The sequence below is a fragment of the Heteronotia binoei genome, chromosome 4 (genome assembly GCF_032191835.1).
Source record: "Heteronotia binoei isolate CCM8104 ecotype False Entrance Well chromosome 4, APGP_CSIRO_Hbin_v1, whole genome shotgun sequence".
Classification (NCBI taxonomy): Eukaryota; Metazoa; Chordata; class Lepidosauria; order Squamata; family Gekkonidae; genus Heteronotia; species Heteronotia binoei.
In genome coordinates this window covers 22,065,127-22,086,541 of record NC_083226.1, presented here as the reverse complement: position 1 = coordinate 22,086,541, position 21,415 = coordinate 22,065,127, and the positions used below count along the sequence as shown (strand labels likewise).

Sequence of the window (21,415 nt, the reverse complement as noted above, 5' to 3'; positions counted from 1 at the left end):
GGCACTGGCCAGCATCGTCCGTCACCATCTCCCAGCATTGCCAGGCAATCGTCCGTCACCATCTCCCAGCATTGCCAGAATTGGCAATTGAATAGTGTTTATAACATTATGACAGGTTCTCTCCATTTTCAGAAGGTAAATGTAGCTCCTTTTGTTGAAGGGGTGTTCTTTTCTCCTTATACCTCTGCAGTGAAAGAGACTTTTTTTTTTTAAATGAAAGCTGGGAATCCATGTAACTTGTTTTAAAGTTATTTTTTAAATCACAATAAGAATATTCAGTTGCCAATATAAAAAATCCACCTCTATGGGGTGGAGAGAGAAAATGGCCCCTGTGTGGAAAATGGCTGCTGCATAGACAGGATTGGGGAAATCTGAACTTTCTTGCTCACATGGCAGACATACAGACTTTGTGGTAATCTTTCTCAAAACGTCAGAACAAAGTGGGTTTGGCAGAGATCAGAGGACCATCAAGGAAACCCTGGGAAGGTGCACAAACACGCCGCTGATGCTGTAGGGAAGCAGGAAAAAAGCCCACTACCCGTAATATTGAATCAGGGGCAAATGAAATATGTGGAAATGACCAGGATTGCCCATCTAGCACCACTTTCCATTTTAAAAAGCATATCATTTTATTTTTTTAAAAAAAGTAATTTAAATTGAGACTTACTATTTAAGTGTCTCTATGTGAGGTTGGTGACTGCACATTGCAACGGCCCCTGCAATGTTTTTTTTCAGCTTGAGCAGATTAACATGCTATTACATCATGGCAACAGGAATATCACCAGTTGGTAGAAATAGAATGAAAGTGTGATGGCGCTGGCCTAAAAAAAAGGTGACTGTGTCAAGCACTTCAGAGGCTGACAATTAAAACAGCAGCAATGTGGCCTGTGGAATAAACAGCTGCTTTGTCAAACACAGACTTCAGTGACCATTGAGATGATCCAGTCATTAGCTCATCACTCATCAAGGGAATCAAGTTCATCTGGCATTCATGTTTGTAGTGAAATTTACAACTTCTCCACTGTTTTCTTTTAAAATAGTGGGAAGACTCTATTAATGGATCTCTTTACTCTGCACTTGGTTTGGCCTTGTTGGTGGGAGGCAGACATGATCCCTGCACAGAGATGTCCAGCATTTCTAGAAGAAAACTTCTAGACTAATCTTGCCTTCTTCCTGATATCTAGGCTTCTATGTAAAGGGATTTTTGTTTTTCTGTCTGCAAAGGCGCAGCTGCTCATGCATGAAGTCTGGAGTAGTACAGCCAGCCTGAACAGACCACCTCTGTGGAGGTCAAGTTTTGTTGCTATGATACCCCCGAGCTCCTCTACCAATAGGAATCTTCTCCAGAGAGTGCTGCTGCATTCTCTGATGGGACTGTCACCCTCTATTTTAAACGTCATAAACTGTCTTTTAGCTCACGTGTTTCCTCAAGTGAATGCAATGTGGTCTAGAATCTGGATGACTGTGTGTGTTCTGCAACTGTAAGAATGGGAGGGGGATCACAGAGCTATCTAAATATGTGTTTTCCCCGCTGTGTAGCAGAAGGCAAAGAGATGTCACAACAATATTCTCTCTCCCCCCTTCCTTCCTTCCTTCCTTCCTTCCTTCCTTCCTTCCTTCCTTCCCTCCCTCCCTCCCTCCCTCCCTTCTTCCTTTTAAAGGAGCATCAGAATTTTTATGCCAATGATGCAACTTTGGGCAACCTCGTCCTTTCGGTGAAGTATGAACAGGTTGAAAGGCATGACAACCTCCGCCTGATCCTCAGGTAAAACTGTCCATTTATACAACCCACAGGTGCGGGCCTCAGATATTGTTACAAGATGGGGGACAGGTGGGGACATTCCAGTATTCCCCCCACTAGCATTTCTCTCTGTTTTGTGTTGCTTTTTGTCAGGACTCGAACTGGTACCAAGCATGACCTGATCCCTATTTCCTGCCTGAATGAATTTCCGAATGCTGTCCAGATGGCAAAGGTATGTTAGGGGCTCAGCATTTCCACCATTCTCCCCTGTTCCCCTCCCTTGTAATCAGCATTCTGTTTTTTTAATTTGTGGTCAGTCGTAGTACTCTGTGCTTGAGTAGCAGAATCACAGGAGGAGCTGTGGCTTAGTGGCAAAGCATCTGCTTGGCATTTAGAAGGTCCCAAGTTCTATCCCTGGCATCTCCAGTTAACTGCTGCCAATCCGAATAGATAATACTGATTTTGAGACCCAGGGTGGATTCTACAGTTTAAAACCGTGTGATCAAATAGAATGATATCATGAGATATCTCACAGTGTATTATAACTAAAAGGTAAAAAGGTAGTCCCCTGTGCAAGCACCAGTCATTTTCGACTCTGGGGTGACGTTGCTTTCACAACGTTTTCACGGCAGACTTTTTACGGGGTGGTTTGCCACTGCCTTTCCCAGTCATCTACACTTTCCCCCCAGCAAGCTGGGTACTCATTTTACCGACCTCGGAAGGATGGAAGGCTGAGTCAACCTGAGCTGGCTACCTGAAACCAGCTCCCGCTGGGATCGAACCTAGGTCGTGAGCAGAGGGCTCTGACTGCAGTACTGCAGCTTTCCCACTCTGCGCCACGGGGCTCTTGTATTATAACTAGGATTACAAAAATCAGAAACAATGCTTGAAAAAGTACCAGGCGTGATACGCCAAACAATGCAGAGGATGGGATGATGGAATTCAAACACAATGCAGCGAGAGCAGCGGCCAGTGTCAAGAATTAGCATCCTTTTTTCCACAGTCCTACAGGAGCCAAAGTCCCACATCACTGCTCTAGGGACATTGCCATGTGATTCTTTCTGGAGATCTTCTGCCTTCTCATCTAAACCAGAGTCTACCATCTTCTGTTGAGCATGTTGTTTTTTTTTGTAGCAGGAACTCCTTTGCATATTAGGCCACACCTCCCTTATGTAGCCAATCCTTCAAGAGCTAACAGGGCTCTTATTACGGGGCCTACTGTAAGCTCTTGGAGGATTGGCTACATCAGGTGTGTGTGGCCTAATATGCAAAGGAGTTCCTGCTACAAAAAAAGGCCCTGGCTATAATTACTTCCTCCTGTAATTTGTATTTTTAAACACCTTCAGTTGCACACTAGCTGCTAACATGAGTCATAAGTGCCCAAGAGTGGCATAGCACAGACATAAATAGAGACACATGCCTAACATCCCAATTTCTGTATCAAAAATCATTGCCTGACTGCACACACCCTTCTCTGGTTACTCATTGCCAAAGCCTGTTCTCTGTAAATTGTACTAACTTACTCCAAACGGGCCTGTCCCACGCTGGTTTAAAAGGCAAGAGGGTGTGGGTTCGCTGAGTTAAATATACACTAGGAAAACATAATTGTTTCATTATCTGTTACCAAGTTCAAAATACATCATGGCAGCTGCAGTGTGTGAAATGTCAAGCTGGGAGTGAACATAAGAGAAACCATGATGGATCAGGCCACTGGCCCATCCAGTCGAACACTGTGTCACACAGTGGCCAAAAAACTCAGGTGCCATCAGGAGGTTCACCAGTGAGACCAGGACACTAGAAGCCCTCCCACTGTTGCCTCCCCAAGCATCAAGAATACAGAGCATCACTTGCCCCAGACAGAGTTCCTTCTATGCTTTGTGGCTTATAGCCACTGATGGACCTCTGCTCCGTTTGTGTGGTGTTATGGTGCCTTAGTGTTTATGCATGTGTATTGTGGCAGGTATGTGTTAAGGCTGTATCTATCCCACCCACTCAGATATCTCAAGATTCTAGGAAATGGAGCTGAATTTGGCAATTCATGCTGAACATTTTAGCAAGGTGCTGCCTTCCCTGAGGCAAACAGGAGCCAGAAAATTGAGAACGGTCCTTAAAACTCACCAGGATGGTGGAAAGTGCCATGAATTAACAGCGGTTGTATGGTGGCCCTGCAGAGTTGTCGAGGCAAGAGACAAGCAGAGGTGATTTGCCATTGCCGGCCTCTCTGTAGCAACCCTGGAATTAATTCTTAGGCGGTCTCCTAACCAAGTACTGACTGTGCTTACATTCCAAAATCTGATGAAATCTGACTTGCCCGGCCCACTCAGGCTAAGGATAACCTACCCTGAGAATGCTTAAAGCTTTGAATTCTGAGCAATTAAAATAAGAGGAATTTTTAATGTGGAAAGTAATATCTTTTTTTTTTTTTTGCAAAGGCTAGGTTATTCTGAATTTGAATTTGCAAAAGGTGAATATTGTGTATTAAATATTGAAGCAGCCCCTGCCCTTTTCTCTTTTGTGACGGTAGCGTCTTCTGTAAAACCACATTGCCGCGACGAGAACGCTAATCCCGCTCCTTCTCTCCTCCTGCAGTTGCTGTGTGAAGATGTGAATGTTGACCGTTTCTTCCCGGTGTTGTATCCCAAGGTAGGATCAGTGGGACTTCATACTGCCGTCTTCTCTCTGTGGGGCATCTGCCTGCTGTTTCGATCTCATTTTGTCTTGTTTCCTCCATTTCCTAGGCTTCTCAGCTCATCGTTGCCTTTGATGAACACGTAATCAGCAATAACTTCAAGTTTGGGGTTATCTACCAGAAACTTGGACAGGTAAACAAACCAACCAACAAGCCTTGTGACACCCACATTCATCACTCCTGACAAAGGCCAAGTAAACAGACAAGTGGGGAACTGTCTCTCTCTCTCTCCTCTTCTCTCAGCTCCATTGTCCACTTTCTCCGTTGCTTAATCTTTATCTTTCTACCCACCAGGGCTTTTTTTTGAGCAGGGATGCAGTTCCCGCTAGCTTGGTGTCAGGGTGTGTGGCCTAATATGCAAATGAGTTCCTGCTGGGCTTTTACTACCAAAAAAAAAGCCTTTCTACCCACCATCGCCCCCTTTTGACAAATCCCGTTCACTTCCTCCTCATTCCCTTTGCCTTCAGTAGCTAGAAATGGTAGCCACTGGGACAGGCAGGAATGGTTAAGAAAGAGGCCCAGAGCTTCAGATTCCTCTCAGAAAACGTTTCTTACTTTTTAGTTCCACTGCTCCCATGGCCAGAGCTGTGGTTTAATGACAGTGCGTCTGTTTGTGAAAGTCCCAGGTTCGGTCTCTAGTGTCTCCAGTTAAAAGACCTAAAGAAGCAGGTGATAGAGAAGGCTCTTCTCTGCTTCAGACTCTAGGGAGCCATCCTCAGTCACTGTAATCATAGCTGAGCTTGGTGGACCAGTGATCTATTTTGGCATGAGGCAGCTTCATGTGCCCATCTGTGCGTGAAGAGGCATGTTGTTAGATGCGCTGCAACATGATAACTAGGACAATAATCTGTAGGTGTAGCAGTCTGCTGCAGCAAAATAAAACAGGAGTCCCGTGGCACCTTGAAGAGCAGTGGCGGTATAGCGGTTAGAGTCAGGTGGGCAACCATGTTGGCCTGAAGCAATAGAACAAAGAAGCACCTTTAAAACCAGCAAAGTTAGCCCTGACCTGGATATCCCAGGCAAGCCCAATTTGAAAGCTAAGCAGGGAAACTCTGGCAAGTACTTGGATGGGAGGCCTCGAAGGAGTAGCAGACAAGAGGTACGGGCAGGATAAGATCCTCCAGGCCTCCAGTAGGGGTCAGTCACCAGAGGTCGCCGTGACTCCCAGGTGCACACACACACATAAAATCTTTTTTAAACCCAAAAGAACCCCAAACCTTACAAAACCAACCAAGTTTAATTCTGGATGTAAGCTTTTTGTGTGCATGCACACTTCTTCAGTAGTTGGAATGTTGCGCTAGGTTATGAGAGAGCTAGGTTTGAATTCCCACTTTGCCATGAAGCTTGCAAGGTGACCCTGGTCCAGCCCCAGGCTTTCTCAGCCTGATCTACCTGATGGGGTGGTTGTGGGCAGGACAAAATGGAGGAAGGGAGCAAAGGGAAGGTAGTATGATTTTGAAGGGAGAAATCAAGTTCGCCAGGGCTTTTTTTGTAACAGGAACTCCTTTGCATATAAGGCCACACACCCCTGATGTAGCCAATCCTCCCGGAGCTTACAGGAGGCCCTGTACTAAGAGCCCTGGAAGGTCTTGGAGGATTGGCTGCATCAGGGGAGTGTGGCCTAATATGCAAAGGAGTTCCTGCTACAAAAATGCTCTGAAGCTAGCAAATAAAGACCAACAATAAAAAAAGTTGGACTTTAAAGTCTTGCTGTACACTTTTTTGATCTTAGGTCTATATTCACACCCATATCTCTTCATTAAAAATGTCAATCCTTTGGTTTGGCATGTAAGCAGACTCCAAATAATTTTTTTAAAAAAAATTAAATTAACAAAAGATGCAGCAAATCACAAGGGCTGTACTGCCAGGGCCCTGCCTTTGCTGCTCCATTTCTGTGCTCCTGAGTTCAAATTGTACAATGGCTCTTTCTTTTAAAAAGTTCACACAGCCAAAAAAAATAAAGAGCTTTCCTCCATCTTACACAGCCAAAAAATAAAGAGTCTTCCACCATCTTGCCTGCCAGGCTCCAGGGCAGGTCTGGAGAGCTTGAAGGGGAAAAGGGCTCCCCTCCCATTTTGTCCCCTCTCCCTTTCCAGACCACAGAGGAAGAGGTTTTCGGTAACAACGACGAGAGTCTCGGCTTCTTAGAGTTTTTAGATCTTCTTGGAGACAGGATCCAGCTGCAGGATTTCCGTGGGTGAGTATGATAGCTTTAGGTATGAACCCTTTTAGGGCCAAATTACCTATATTGGATTGTTCTTGTGGTAGCAGAGTTTCTGATGTTGAGTACCTGAGTTGGCACAATGACTCAGAATGGTCTTTGACCAATGTCAACGCGGTAGGCAAGCCCAGCAGTGTGCCAGCCCATAGGGCTGCCAACCTCCTGGTGGAGCCTGGAAACTTCCCAGAATTCCAGCTGATCCCTAGAATACAGAGATTCATTCCCCTGGAGAGAGGGTTGCCAGGTCCAGTTCAAGAAAAATCTGTGGACTTTGGGGGTGGAGCCAGGAGCAAGGTTGTGACAAGCATAACTGAACTCCAAAGGGAGTTCTGACCATCACATTTTAAGGGGCTGCACTCCTTTTAAATGCCTCCCCTCTATTGTGAATAATGAAGGATAGGGGCACCTTCTTTTGGGGCTTATAGAACTGGACCCCCTCAGTCCAATCCTTTTGAAATTTGGAGGGTATTTTGAGGAGAGGTACCAGATGCTATGCTGAAAATGTGGTGCATTTATCTCTAAAAACAGCCCCTCCAGAGCCCCAGATACCTGCAGATCAGTTCTCTATTATACCCTATGGGAATCAGTCTCCCTAGAGAATAATGGAGTGCCCAGCAGACATTTCCCTTCCCCCTCCACACTTTCTGATGACCCTGAAGTGGGGTTGCGGGCCTCCAAACCGGGGGATCCCCTGCCCCCAACTGGGAATTGGGAACCCTATCTGGAGAAAATGTCTGCTTTGGAGAACAGGCTCTGTGGCATTATACCCTGCTGAGGTCCTTTTCTCTCCTCAAACTCTTCAGAGCCAGTCCAGTTGCAAGTTTTTATTTTGCCTTTTCCACAAAGGCTCCATATGCTAACTCCCCTTGTACCATTTATGAAGGTGATTTCCTCTTCCCACCACTGGCCTTCAGCTCCCCCTTCAGGCTGTTCCTGGAACTTGGGTGGCATTTTGGGCAGCAGTGGGGAGGGCGGAACTGAGGAATTTGCAGCCTGTTGGTGGAAATCGCTTCTGTCAGCGATTTACCACAGTAACCAAGCCTTTGTTAAAGGCCCCTGTTATGATTACAGTTTTCTTCTCTGGAAGGGAAGGAACAAAGACTTGATTTTTCTTTCTGATTTCAAATCGCTGTTTTCTTTCCTCATCCTGTTTCTTTTTCTCCTCTTTCCCATCCTCTTCTGTCTTTCCCTGTGATGTGTGGGGACTGACCCCCTCAGCTTCCGAGGCGGCTTGGACGTCACGAGAGGTCAGACAGGAACCGAGTCTGTCTACACAAATTTCCGGGGCAAGGAGATCATGTTCCATGTCTCTACAAAGTTGCCTTTCACAGAGGGGGATGCCCAGCAGGTATCTTGTAGGGGGAAATTATGGAGGATGGTGGGGAGCTCAGAATGGTGGATAAGCTTTTTAGGATGGTGGTAACAGCCCATGGAGTACTGCACAGAGATTATTGGAGAGGGTTGGAAAGGAGAGGCAGTAAACTGGTTGAGTAGGTAGTAGGACTGCCAAGTTCTTGCCAGGGGCAGGAGATCCCCCACTTTGGTGGGCCCCAACTCACCGGCAGGGAGGAGGCTGCCAGGGGGATCACTGCCCCCCAGAGAGTCCCATTGCTGCATATTGTGTGCGGCACCTGGAAGTGTAGTATCATGCCAGACACATTGTGCGAAGACGCTCTAGGAATTTGTGGAAACTATAGGTTTGTGTGGGGACACTCTAGCAATTTGGGGAGGAAACTCTATGGTACCATAGAGTCCCCACCCAAATTGCTAGAGCATCCCATGTGAAATCATAGAATTTTTCCTGCAAATTCCTAGAGCATCCCCTGCTCAATGTGCCCACCCCAAAAGTCCCCCGCTGGCAGCCGCAGGAGACTTGACAATCCTATTAGATAGTTGAGCGACATCTTTAGGGAAAGTTTGGGTTTTGAAACAGGAGATAGGATTGAATAAACTGTGCCAGGAGTTTTCGATGCGGAATGGTGACACCCCTCTCGTTCTCTTGTTTCCAGCTTCAGCGGAAGCGCCACATCGGGAATGATATTGTGGCCATTGTGTTCCAAGACGAAAACACGCCCTTTGTCCCCGACATGATTGCATCCAACTTCCTACATGCCTATGTGGTGGTCCAGGTCCATCACAGTGCCCTCGGGGAGACGCTCTACAAGGTCAAATCCATATACAGCTGCCAGCCGCAGCATCCCTTTCATACTGTTGTGTTGATTCCATGGTGGGTGGCCATATTGGGGATACCCTCACCGAGTAGCAATAGCCGGCATCTTACCTGTAGGTTCTCCATTCAGACTGGCCTCTTTTCTTCCTGTGGGAGGATGGCAGGAGACTAAAGTGGAATTCTTTTCTGCCTCTTTGTCTCAGCAAGATATGTAGGAATGGTGCTGCAATCCTTCCCTGCCCACTGGTGCTGGAAAATGCCACTAAGTCACAGTCTATTAATGGCGACCTCATCTGGTTTTCAAGGCAAAAGATGTTTAGAGGTGTTTTGTCATTGCCTGGCTCTTTGTAGCAGCCCGGAACTTCCTAGGTGGTTTCCCATACGAGTAATAACCAGGGCTGACCTTGCTTGACTTCTGAAACGTGACAAGATCAGACTAACTTGGACCATCCAAGTTTGGGTCACTCCTGTGCATTTCAGTGAGAAGAGAGGTGATGTATGCAACGACACCAATCTCGGTGCATCTCAGTCTCAATCTACATGCTTCTGTATTCTTCCCTCAAGCATCCTTATGGAGGCACAAAATGGCCTCCAGTGATCAGCAGTGATAACCACAGTGGTGGGTGGTCTCTTACTTGTCCTTGTATGACCACGCACTGCAAAGGTCTGAGCGATTAATTAAAAGTAGGCCATGTGCATACATATCCAGGACTTTTTTTGTAGCAGGAACTTCTTTGCATATTAGGCCACACACTCCTGATGTAGCCAATCCTCCTGGAGCTTACAGTAGGCCCTGTAACAAGAATCCTATTAGCTCTCAGGGGATTGGTTACATCATGGGGGTGTGGCTTAATGTTCAAAGGAGTTCCTGCTACAAAAAAGCCCCATACACACCTATACGTTCAACTTCAGTGCTGCATACAACACCCAGCGCAAATAGTAGGTGGAATGATTAGGGGTCCAGATATGAATTGGGCCTCACTAGTCTGCTGTCTTTTCAAGAAGGATCAGTTGGGTTTCTGTAATCCAGAAAACCTGCAGGCTTTTCAAGAGGTTTAAAAAAAAAAAAAAGATAGCAGATTTCTCTGGGCTAGAGAAACACAACTGACCTGATGGGTTTAGGACATAGCAAAGTGTTGTATCCAGGACTTCCTAGCAAACTTAACCGGGAAGCATTGAAGTACTGGTATACGGTGCAGAAACTTTGAGAAGGTTAAGCTTCCAAGTTGGAATGAAGTAGCTGGGAGCTCTTGGTTCTAGGTGGTGGCTCACCAGATTTTAACAATTTTGGGTTTTTTTGTTTCCCTGTAAAAGTTGCTGTTGGACGGGGAGATGACTCCTACACAATGCAAAGTGTATATCTTGTATTTGGCAGGCTGTAAGCAGAAATCGCTTTATAGTTTGCTCTGCAGTTAGCCATTTCATCCTACACCAAGTTATTGTGCTGCCTTCAGAACCTCCCTTGATCAGAGGTCTTTGTATCACAGCTCCTGAATCACTTTGTCATTTGATGCTGTTTTTCAGGTTTCTGTTACAGCCCGCGATGATGTCCCCTTTTTTGGACCCCCTCTCCCAAATCCAGCCATATTCAAAAAGGTTTGTGTGTGTGTGGGGAAGGGGGGAGGGCTATAATAAAAAACGTAAAGACTTGATAAGTAGTCTAGTAGTGTTTATCAGGTCCCAGTGAACTAATCTATGTCATAACCATGGCCTAGAAAAACCTGGCCCTTCTTACATATAGTATCTTGGGTTGAGAAATATTTCGTGTTGCTGGCCATACAACCTGGACATGTTTCTCATATTAGGTGCAGTTCAAGATGTTCAGGGATGTCCATCTCATTTGTTATGAGGGCCGGATCTGACATAAATGAGACCTTGTCGGGCCGGGCCATGTGTGTCATAAAATGTAATGCCATGTAGTGGAGATATAAACTTTATAAAGGGCACAGGCAAACACAATTAAAGATTTTTTTAAAACTTAAAAACATTAGCGCTTGTTGGTCTTAAAGGTGCTTTCTGTGTATCTCTCCCATGAAGAAGAAGAAGAAGACCGCAGATTTATACCCCGCCCTTCTCTCTGAATCAGAGACTCAGAGCGGCTTACAATCTCCTCCCACAACAGACACCTTGTGAGGTGGGTGGGGCTGAGAGGGCTCTCACAGCAGCTGCCCTTTCAAGGACAGCCTCTGCCAGAGCTATGGCTAACCCAAGGCCATTCCAGCAGGTACGAGTAGAGGAGTAGGGAACTGGGCAAAGTGAGCTCTGGCTCTTTCCTTCCTTCCCTCAGGGGACCAGGAGAGGGAGGAGCCTCAGCCAACAGAAGGAAGAGAGGCTTGACTTAGTAGCTTTGCTGTATGATTGAGAGAGCCTGGCAAAGCAAGCTATCCCTTTTCCCATTTTTTCCCTGTTTTTGATTGTTTTAATGATTTTTTTTTGGGGGGGGGGTGATTTTATCACACCAGCTGCCTCAGTGGCCCTTCTAAGGGCAGAAAGGCAGGATACAATTTTTTTAAAGAAAGTAAATCATATAATATGCTCATAGACTGCTTCCTCCTGTCCCCACTGCCACAGTTGTTGCCATTTCAAAATCTGACAGATGCTGAAAGCATACATGGCGTTGTGTGTAGATGAAAAGAGAGAGGCTGCTTCTCAGAGACTCAGTGTCTTACATTACACCACATCCCTTGCTTAGGTGACCTTCAGTTTGTCCACTGAAAAGATGATGTGGGGAGTGAGTCGTTTTAGCTTGCAAGCAAAGGATGGCATGTGTGAATGTTCCGCTAAGCAAAAGCTTTCCTTATCTGTAGAAAGCTCATTTGGAAGAGCGCCAGTTTGGTGTAGTGGTTAAGTGCGCAGACTCTTATCTGGGAGAACTGGGTGTGATTCCCCACTCCTCCACTTGCAGCTGCTGGAATGGCCTTGGGTCAGCCATAGCTCTCACAGGAGTTGTCCTTGAAAGGGCAGCTGCTGTAAGAGCTCTCTCAGCCCCACCTCCCTCACAAGGTGTCTATTGTGGGTGGGAGGGGAGGTAAAAGGAGATTGTGACTGCTCTGAGACTCTTGAGATTCAGAGTGAAGGGTGGGATATACATGCAGTATCATCTTCGTCTTCATCTCCTCCTCGTCTCACTCTTCCTCTTCACAAGCAAGGATTCTTTTCTAGGAGATTAGAGGGGTGGGAATTCTGATTGTATGGTGGTGGACTGGAATTCCACCTCCACCAGAACTCTTTCCCCAAGGATGCTTGCCTGTCCCCCTTCTGTTGTTACCTTCTGCTAGAAGAGAGCCAGTATGGTGTAGTGGTTAAGTGTGCGGACTCTTATCTGGGAGAACCTGGTTTGATTCCCCACTCCTTCACTTGCACCTGCTGGAATGACCTTGGGTTAGCCATAGCTCTTGCAGGAGTTGTCCTTGAAAGGACAGCTGCTGTGAGAGCCCTCTCAGCCCCACCCACCTCACAGGGTGTCTGTTGTGGGAAAGAGAAGATATAGGAGATTGTAAACCACTCTGAGTCTCTGATTCACAGAGAAGGGCGGGGTATAAATCTGCAGTCGTCTTCTTCCAGCGGGTGAAGACTTTCTTGTTTCATCTAGAGTTCCCTCCGTGATTCTGCCCAATGTTTTAATGGTTGTTCTTTTTATGTTTTGCATGTGTATTTTAGCTCTGGTTTTATTTGTTTTAATGATCTGAGGATTTTTTTTGGGAGGGGGTTGTTTTAATGGTTTCTAATTTGAGGATTTATTATGTATTTTTTTTATTTGATTGCTGCCTTAGTAGTCGTTAGGATAGCAGAAGGGCAGGGAACATATTTTCTAAATAAATAGATATATATATTTACAATGCTTTAGACATACCAGGACTGTCTTACTGGTTATTGTGAACAAGCAGGTTTACTGTAAAGTACCACTAATTGAGGTGAATAGGTAAATATTCTTCCATAAGTATAAAAGTGTTCTTGCAGCATGTATGTGTTGGGTGTGTAAAGGAGCAGGGATTTTTTTTTCCGCAGGAACTCCTTTGCATATAAGGCCACACCCCCTGATGTAGCCAATCCTCCAAGAGCTTACAGTTGGCCCTGTAAGAAGAGCCCTGTAAGTTCTTGGAGGATTCGCTACATCAGGGGTGTGTGGCCTAATATGCAAAGGAGTTCCTGCTACCAAAAAAGCCCTTTAAAGGAGCATATCTCCAGCTCCATTCTGGTGCCAGAGTAGCTTCTAGACCAAGGGTGGCCAAGCTTGCTTAACGCAAGAGCCACATAGAATAAATTTCAGATATTTGAGAGCCGCAAAACATGAACATCAGATGTTTGAGGGAAGGGAGGAAAATAGATAATAGATTTTGGGTAGGGAGAGGTGGAAAGAATGCAATTTTAATTTTAAATGTGGCTGGCTTGGCTTGGAGAAATGATTTAAAGAGACATATGCCTTCTCCAAACCAATTGATGGGGTGGTGGGGGCTTCAAGAGCCACACAATATGTGTGAAAGAGTCACACATGGCTCCTGAGCCACAGTTTGGCCACCTCCATTCCAGGCATTGCAGTATTTTTGAGAATTGGCATCTCAAGACCGTCAGAACTACAAGTGAGTGAGTGTTTTTCTCTTCCTCGTTCTCTCTGCAGGGCCCAGAATTCCGTGAATTTCTCCTGGCAAAGCTAATCAACGCAGAGTACAGTTGCTTCCACGCTGATAAATTTGCTAAGCTGGAGGTGGGTTTTTTAAAAACCTTTAAAATTTGTATCTGCATTCATGGCTTTTGGGATCTTGGGAATATGAGAGCCAGGAAATAACATCTTGGAAAGAAAGAGTGGCATATGAAATGCAGGAGGTAAATAACACCAGCTGACTAATGACATCCCTTTAAGTCTCTGTTAAAGGGATGGGACATTTTTGTCCCACCAGGCTGCTGGCAGCCCCACTGCTAAACCTGCTGAGGAATGATGATAGGCAAAAGCAGCTCTGAGACTTTCAGGACAGGAGTGGCAGAGGATCCTTACCCAGGGCTTTTTGGGGGCAGGAACGCACCGGAGCGGAGCTCCGCCTGGGCTGGCCAGGGCTCCTGCTGGCACTCTGGGGAAGGTGCAGGGAGGCATCTTTAAATGCCTCCCTGATGGCTTCAGCCTTCCCCAGCAGGCCTGCTGCGGCGGGTGTGCTGGGAAAGGCACGGGGAAGCTCCTGCTGGGCTTTTTCTACAAAAAAGCCCTGTTCATACCCCTCTCTCTTCTGAATGGGTTGGGACTGGTATTTACTGGCTAGTGAAGAGTGCTTTCTGTCTCCTAGGTAAAAAAAAAGAGAAGAATAGCTTGCTATTTTTTAAGTAGGGGCTGATTCGCACGATGTAAAGACCTTGCGGCTGCCACATGGTTTGACACGTGCAATTTACTTCTTTCTGTTCTCTGCTGCACGCAGATGGGTTTTGTTCCTGCTCTGAATCAGGCCTCCAAATGCCTGGGAACCGAATTGCAAGCATGGGACTGCTAGAGCACATTTAGCTATGGCAGCCGTTGGGCGGTGGGGCACCTTAGGACTTTGTAACGCATACCTCAGCCTGAGATTTGCTGAATCACTGGGACAGTTCACTCTGTCGAGAAATCAGGTTCTTTGCTGTTTGTATGGGGACCCTGTATATTCCAGTGCTCTCCTTTCCATATTTAGAAAAGAATCACCTACCTAACATATAGAAAGAGCACCTAGGGAGCAGAATTCAGCAAGACCTAGACATACTAGCTTTTGTTTTAATGTGCAAGACTATTTTGTGTGAAGGAGTGGATAAAACATGAATGCAACTCCCCCCTCCCAACCCCCACATACAGTTGAAGCGATACAGTCCAGAAAAAGTTCCACGGAGAGACTCGGTTGATTGCTATCGTTGTTTTCTATGTTATGTTTGCCTACGTCTCTGTTTCCATTTCTTTAATTGACACGGGTGCCCTTTTCCTTTCCGATGCAGGAGCGCACCCGCAGTGCCCTTCTGGAGAGCCTGTACGAGGAGCTGCAGATTCGTAGCCGCAGCATGATGGGCTGGGCCTCCGGGGAGGATGATAAAATGGAGAACGGGGGTGGCGGATTCTTTGAGAACTTCAAGGTGAGAGAGGCTGAGGTTGCTGGGTTGAGCCTGGCAACTGGCAGGGAAGCTGGGGGCAAGGACATGATGAGGAGGGTTATGGCTGGCATGACGACATCACTTCCGGGGAAAGGCAGGAAGTGACAGCGGGTAGCTCTAGGAATTGCCAGACACTTGATGGCCTTACCGTCACCATCACTTCTGAGTTTCCCTGAGAAGGGACTCTCATGCTGGTGACTCTGCCTGGTTTCTTTTTATTCCTCCCCCACTGCCGCTTAGAGTAGCAGCGGGCATGGGAGTTTGGGGCAGGAAATCCCTCGTCTCCGCCAGAGGCTTTGCAGCCTTTCAGGGTCAATTTCAGTGCTTTCAAACTGCGATGGGTAATGCATTCTCAATGTGCCGTAGCAATTGTTTGCACCTGGATAATTCAGTTGCAAACAATTGCTCTAGAGCGTTGAAAGTACGTTCTCTGACGTGTGTAGAAGCACACAGGTTGCTTTGTGGGATATAATATGTTGCTGTTTAATTTAATGTTTACTCAGCGTTCAAAGCACTTTATGTACCCCGTCTCATTCTTACACTGACCCGTCAAGATAGGTCAGAAACACTGCCTTCATATTGGAAGTAGGGAAGGGTCTGAACAATTGCCTGACCCTGGGTACAGAGACAGAAAACGCTTCTGAACAGGGCCGGATTAACAATTAGGCCAAGTAGGCACTTGCCTATGGGCGCCCACATCTTTAGGGGCCCCAGGCCGACTTCCCCCCTCGGTTTCCCCTCTGCTTGCAGCCTTCCCAGCCTGCACGTGCAGCCAGCAACTGAACTGCTCTTTGCCCGACTCGCTTGGTGTGGCTGCTGCTGGTGTCATCGTGAAGTTTGGCTCTCTCTGCCTCTTCCCCACAGCTTTGTCAAAAGTTCCTGCGGGCCGCAGCAGGGCTCCAACTCTGAGATAATTTGCGAGGGGCCCCCCGAGATTTTGACTGCCTAGGAGCCTCTACAGGGTTTAATCCGGCACTACTTCTCAATGTGGACAGAAGTCGATCGAGAGACCCTTGTTTCCCTCTAGAACATTGGTCTGCTCTGCGGATCTGAGTAGCAGTAGATTCAAGGCAGACAAAAGGATGTACGGCTTTACCCAAAGGGTGGTTGTCTTGTGGAACTTGCCACCACTAGATAAGTGTGATGATGACCATGGAGCTTGCTGGATTTAAAAGGACAGGTTGGACGAACGGATGGAAGATAAGTCTATCATGGGCAACTAGCTAAGTGGGACCTTCAGCTTTGGAGAAGGAATGCTTCTGGTTGTCAGGGGTCAGCAGGGGAGGTGTGTAGCAGCAGGCCCTGCTTCTGGGCCTCTCCGTGGCATCTGAATAGTCACTGTTGGACACGGGATGGTGGATCAAGGTCTGGTCCAGCATGGCTTCTGTTACGATCTTCAGGCTTTACTGGACCAAATAATGTGGTCCTATTGTCATGTACCATCATGTTCAAGAGAGACCATATTATCTCCATGTCTGGTTAGCTGCTTATGCAGCGATATGGACACAGCTGTCTTATTAGAATTATCAATCTCCCAGTTCTAATTTCATTGCAGGCTTTTGAATTCTGGTGCAAGTTCTCAAGGATGTCTCATTTTCCCCCCAGTGTCCTCAGACTTTCATGTGTCCATCCTAGTAAATACATTAAGCTGCTGGGGCAGGGAATGCAGTTGATGGACAAAAACAAATTACAGATCTACAGAGAGAGATTGGCTCTCCAGGCTATGATTTGAGAATAGCAGGGACGATCTAGCCCTGGTTCTTTGGCCACGACTTCCCACTGCATTGGCCACCAGCCATGTTTAAATGAATGGGCTGGGAAGTAAAAGGATCCTGGTTTTGGTACAGCTCAGAGCAGAAGCACATGGAACTAGAAGAGCAGCCTAAGTGGAGTGTGTCTGATCCAGCATCCTTTCACAATGGTCAACCAGATGCATCCAAGTAGGGCACAGAAGCCAACCATATCTCCATTTCTGTCACTCAACACTGATATTTATAAGGCTCTTGCCTTAACAGATGGAGGTTTCATTTAGTCATCGTGGCTATCAGCCATTGATGGGGCCTCCCTCTCCAACACATGTCCCATCCCCTTTCCAAGTCAACAAAACTAACAGCTATCACTGCATCCTGCAGTAGGGAATTTCACAAGCCAATCACTCTTTGAGCGAAGAAATACTTCATTTTTTTTTGCCTGGAATCTGATATCTGTCAGGGCCACCAGGCAACTACCTGTTGAATGAACAGAACAGGGGTGTCAAACATGAGGCCCAGGGGCTGAATCAGGCTCCTGGAGGGCTCCTATCAGGCCCCCAAGCAACTGGCTGTCATCTGCTTCCTTCTCCCTCTCTCTTGGTTGCTTCTCCATAACAGCTGCTTTGCAAGGTTTGCTCAATCGTACAGGAGCTACAGAGCAAAGCCTCCATGTTCTTCATCAGCTAAGGTCCTCCTTTGGGGAGGAAGGGGAGAGAGAGTCTGCTTTGCCAGGCTTTCTCCATCGCACAGTGGAGCTACCGAGCCAAGCCTTTCTTCCTTCTATTGGCTGAGGCTCCTGCCCCTCCTAGTCCCCTGGAGAAGGAAGGAAAGAGCCAGAGCTTCCATTGCCCGTTCCCTGGATCCCATGGGAGAGATGCAAAGAAAGCACCTTTAAGACCACCAAGTGCTAATGTTTTAGGCATGTTTTATTTCAAGTTTTTAAAAAATCTTTAATTGTGCTTGTGTCCTTTATAATGTTTATATCCCTGCTACCAGACATTACATTTTACGACACACATGTTCCAGCCCGACAAGGTTTTATTTATGTTAGATCCAGCCCTCATAACAAATGAGTTCGAAAGCTCTGGAATATAACTTCTTGTGAACACAGATGTGTTTGGGAATGCTAGGAGGGGGGCAGGATTAAGCCCATCATTCATATCTTGTTTTGGGCAGTGCTGGATGAACCACAGAATCATAGAGTCGGAAGGGGCCTCCAGGGTCATCTAGACCAACCCCCTACGCAATGCAGGAAATTCACAAATACCTCTCCCTAAATTCACAGGCTCTGCATTGCCTCTGTTTAAAAACCTCCAAGGAAGGGAGCCCACACCATCTCCCAAACCAACAAGAATTTTTTTTGCATCAATTGTTCTTATCAAATAGGGGCATTGCATTTTTCTGCAGAGTTTTGAATGTGGTGTGTGGTGAGTTCTGTCTCTTTCCCAGGCCTTGGTTGTCTATTCTTGCCCAGGCTTGGGAAAAATATTTGGATTTCACCCTTCTGATGACCTGAGGTCTTGGGGCAACAGAGTGTGAGAACTGAGTTCTTGTTGTGTCTTCGAACCACTGTGGATGCTATGTGAATAATGCAAGAATCGTTATTTCAGCTAGCAGAAGGGTATTTTTGTTCTCAATTATCGTTCTGTGAGAACGCTGCCTGCCCCAGGGAAACTCTGCCGGGGCAAAAATGGCAGCGACCTTTATTTAATTTCCCCCTGCCTTTTAAATAAAAATAAATAAGATCTTTATGGCACCTCAGATCCTAACAAGTTTTTTTTTCTTTTTAAATTATTCTACCATAAAACTTTTGTGGGTTTAGCCTTCTGATGGACTAAAAACTTACGCCAAGCAGAGCTCATGCTAAAATAAAAATATTTATTGGTGCCAGCTGACCCCATGTTTATATTTGCTACTACCACTGGCTACCACACTGCGATCATTACAGGGTTTTTTCCTTTAAAAAGGAGTTTTTTGATTGCTTGGAATGAGTGACTCAGGGTATTGCATTACCTTGGGCCAAGGGTGCAAATGTGTTTTGCCAAATGTGGGAACCAGTGAGATTTTCGAAGAACTGGATTGGATGGAGAGGTAAGAGGCAGAGCCCTGAAGCACCAGCAAGAGGAGGGCTCCTGTGCTTGAGTGTAAGATTCTGCATGCCGCAGGCCTTCACCTCTGCGGCTTACCCTGCTCCATGTCAGGCTGGGCAGTGCCGTGAGCCAAGCTGACCATGTAGTGGATCTGGGAAAGGAACAGACCAGGCAATAAGAGAACGGTGACATTATGACTGACGAAATCAAAGTGTGTTACATCGTGTCACAGAGATAAGGAGGGAAAAAAGAATAAAAAACCACGCAAACTAATCCATGGGCTAGGCTCAAATCATTTCCCTGACCTGCTGGTTGAACACGTGCTGGGAGTGTTTATTTAAATATTAGGAAGGATTCCACCTTTTGAAATGCTACCCAAATAGGAACACTCCAGCATCTCATGGGACTGCTGAGTATGTAGCTTATGGTTTAGTATGGATCATGAGTCAGTGTGGTGTACTCCTTTGAATGTCAGATTAGGGTTAGATTGAATGTCAGATTGGAAGACTGGAGTTGAAATCCCCACTCAGCCATGAAGTCTGTTTGGTGAACTTGGGGCAGTCATTTCCTCTCAACAGACCTACCTAACAGGTTTGTTGTTGCCATGCCATGCCTAGCAGCTGTTAAAAGCTTGGGGAGGGGGGCATGGTGGTATATGTGGCATTGTGTGTGCCATGATGTTTCTTCCAGGGAAAACCCAGAAGTGAAGATAGGTAGCTCTAGAAATCCACAGAAGTTCTGTGGTAAACCATAAACCATTCCGGCAGTTCCCAGAGCTACCCAGTGTTTCTAGGACACAGCATCAACTTTTTAAAAACTCTTCTGCTGTCACTCAAGGATATTATTTGTTAGATTACAGCTGAGGGGGATTTTGGGTTTCAGTGGTTGAGTCGTTGACCACCTGATGCTGTTGGCAGAAGAAACCATCTCCAAGTGATGTTAAACAGAGATAGGCAGGTCAGAGGCAAAACGTGCATTTTGGTTGGAATTGCTGTGTTGAGCCTGACTTGCTACTAAGAGGAGGCTTTGGCCTAGTTTGCATGTGCAGCAGAAACTTGCCAACTGCAAGCTGGGAAATTGCTGGGAGATTTGGGGGTGGAGCCTAGGGAGGACGGGAGTTCAGGGAGGGAAAGAAGCTCACCATAGAGTCTACCATCTCAATCTGCCATTTTCTCCAGCCCAATTGATGTGTGTAGTCTGGAGATCTGATTCCATGTCTCACTTGTGTGTTGGCAACCGTAGCCAGAAACGTGACTCTCCCTACTTACCATCTGAAGTGGTGCAGTTGGCTCTGTTACCTCAGAACTCCACTTCCTCATTCTCCTGCATGTCTAGATAGGGTTGTCAGGTTCCCTTGCCTGTCTGGTGGTGGGATTTGGGGTGTGTGTGTGTGTGTGTGTGCTCTGGGATGTGGCATAGGGTATTTGGGTGACACTTTCTTTCCACCCTCAAAGCCATAGAGTTTGCCCAAATACCAGAGTGGCCCTGCGTGATATCCCCCAATGCAATGACATCACTTTCTGGTGACATCATCACAATGGGGATGTTGTGTGGTGACGTCCCTGTTTAGGGGGGTTTCCCCTGCTGGGACGCAACAGTCTACACCAAGCCTAAGTGGGCATAATTGGCAATGTTGTCTTACAGTGGCAATGTTGTCCTACAGAAGAGCTGCACTGGGATGTATTTCTCTTGTTGAAAGAAGATGGCAGGAGAGTGAGCTTTTTGAAGACATGGATTAGAGAGGCTCAAAACAGTTACACCAATGTTAAGACGGTGCCCTTTCCACCATAGTTCTAGAAGGACTCTCATTGTGGTGATGCTAACGTTAGTTCCTCTGCCTTCCTTTCTCCCACCCACTGCTGTCCTGTGGCTCGCTCTGTGATGTCCTTCTTGTGGGTCCGTGATTGTGTCGGTGTCTGTCTCCCTGTTTCCCTTCTTTCCAGCGAGTGATCCGAGGCCGTAGCCAGAGCCTGGATACTATGGGGATAGCCATGCGGAAACAGCAGCAGCCGGCTACTCCACCCAACCGCCCGGCTACTGCCGGCCTTGCGCTCAACCAGAGTGTCGCCGAGGGCCCCAAGGCCATTGCTGCGGTAAGCTGTTGAAGAGGGGGAGAGGCATCCCAGGGCAGAGGAGACCCAGCCACTCACCTCCTTCCCCTCACCCTTGACCTGCTGTCTCTTCATTTTCGGTTTGCTGTTCTTTATTTCTCCATGTCTGTATATCTAGGTGGTTTTTATTGGTTCTCCCTGCCTCCTCCTCCCATCTTCCTTGGTGCGTGTTTTCCTGGTCATACATCCCTGAGTTTGGACCCAAATCTGTGCACATGGTTATCCCGACTCTGAAGTGAGGATGAAAGATGGGGGTATATGTTGCCCTATGGACAATCTGAGTATTACAAATTTTAGAGAACATCCTTGTGTGTCACCCTTTCTTTTGCTAGGCTAGCCTTGATCTTGAACCAAGGACTCTCTGGAGAACCTCTCTGTTGATTGTATTTCATTTTTTTTAGGTGTTCCCCCCCCACCTCCAATTGTAGTACAGTGGAATTTTGGAACTAACATGGAGGTTCCTACTGAGGCAAAATATTATGTGCTTTCCTCAAAATTTGTCAAAAGTATTTTTAATGGGTCTAGTGACATTCTGGATGACCG

General features: G+C 46.6%; 1 protein-coding gene across 8 annotated transcripts in view; it reads left to right on the top strand.

The window, feature by feature from the left end:
• Positions 1–21,415, top strand: part of LOC132570362 (rap1 GTPase-activating protein 1-like) — an 81,919-nt gene that overhangs the window by 39,994 nt on the left and 20,510 nt on the right. For 7 of the 8 annotated variants that reach the window (XR_009555315.1, XM_060236926.1, XM_060236921.1 and 4 more), the window contains 11 exons: positions 1,662–1,765; positions 1,895–1,973; positions 4,331–4,384; positions 4,480–4,563; positions 6,527–6,627; positions 7,870–7,999; positions 8,661–8,816; positions 10,346–10,417; positions 13,440–13,526; positions 14,768–14,902; positions 20,705–20,854. Coding sequence is in view for 7 of the 8 variants with exons in the window: in XM_060236926.1 (XP_060092909.1) it covers positions 1,662–1,765; positions 1,895–1,973; positions 4,331–4,384; positions 4,480–4,563; positions 6,527–6,627; positions 7,870–7,999; positions 8,661–8,816; positions 10,346–10,417; positions 13,440–13,526; positions 14,768–14,902; positions 20,705–20,854 (1,152 nt within the window). In the remaining variant the exon portion in view is untranslated. The remainder of the gene's footprint in view (positions 1–1,661; positions 1,766–1,894; positions 1,974–4,330; positions 4,385–4,479; positions 4,564–6,526; positions 6,628–7,869; positions 8,000–8,660; positions 8,817–10,345; positions 10,418–13,439; positions 13,527–14,767; positions 14,903–20,704; positions 20,855–21,415) is intronic. The other variant, XM_060236925.1, reaches the window with a different exon arrangement.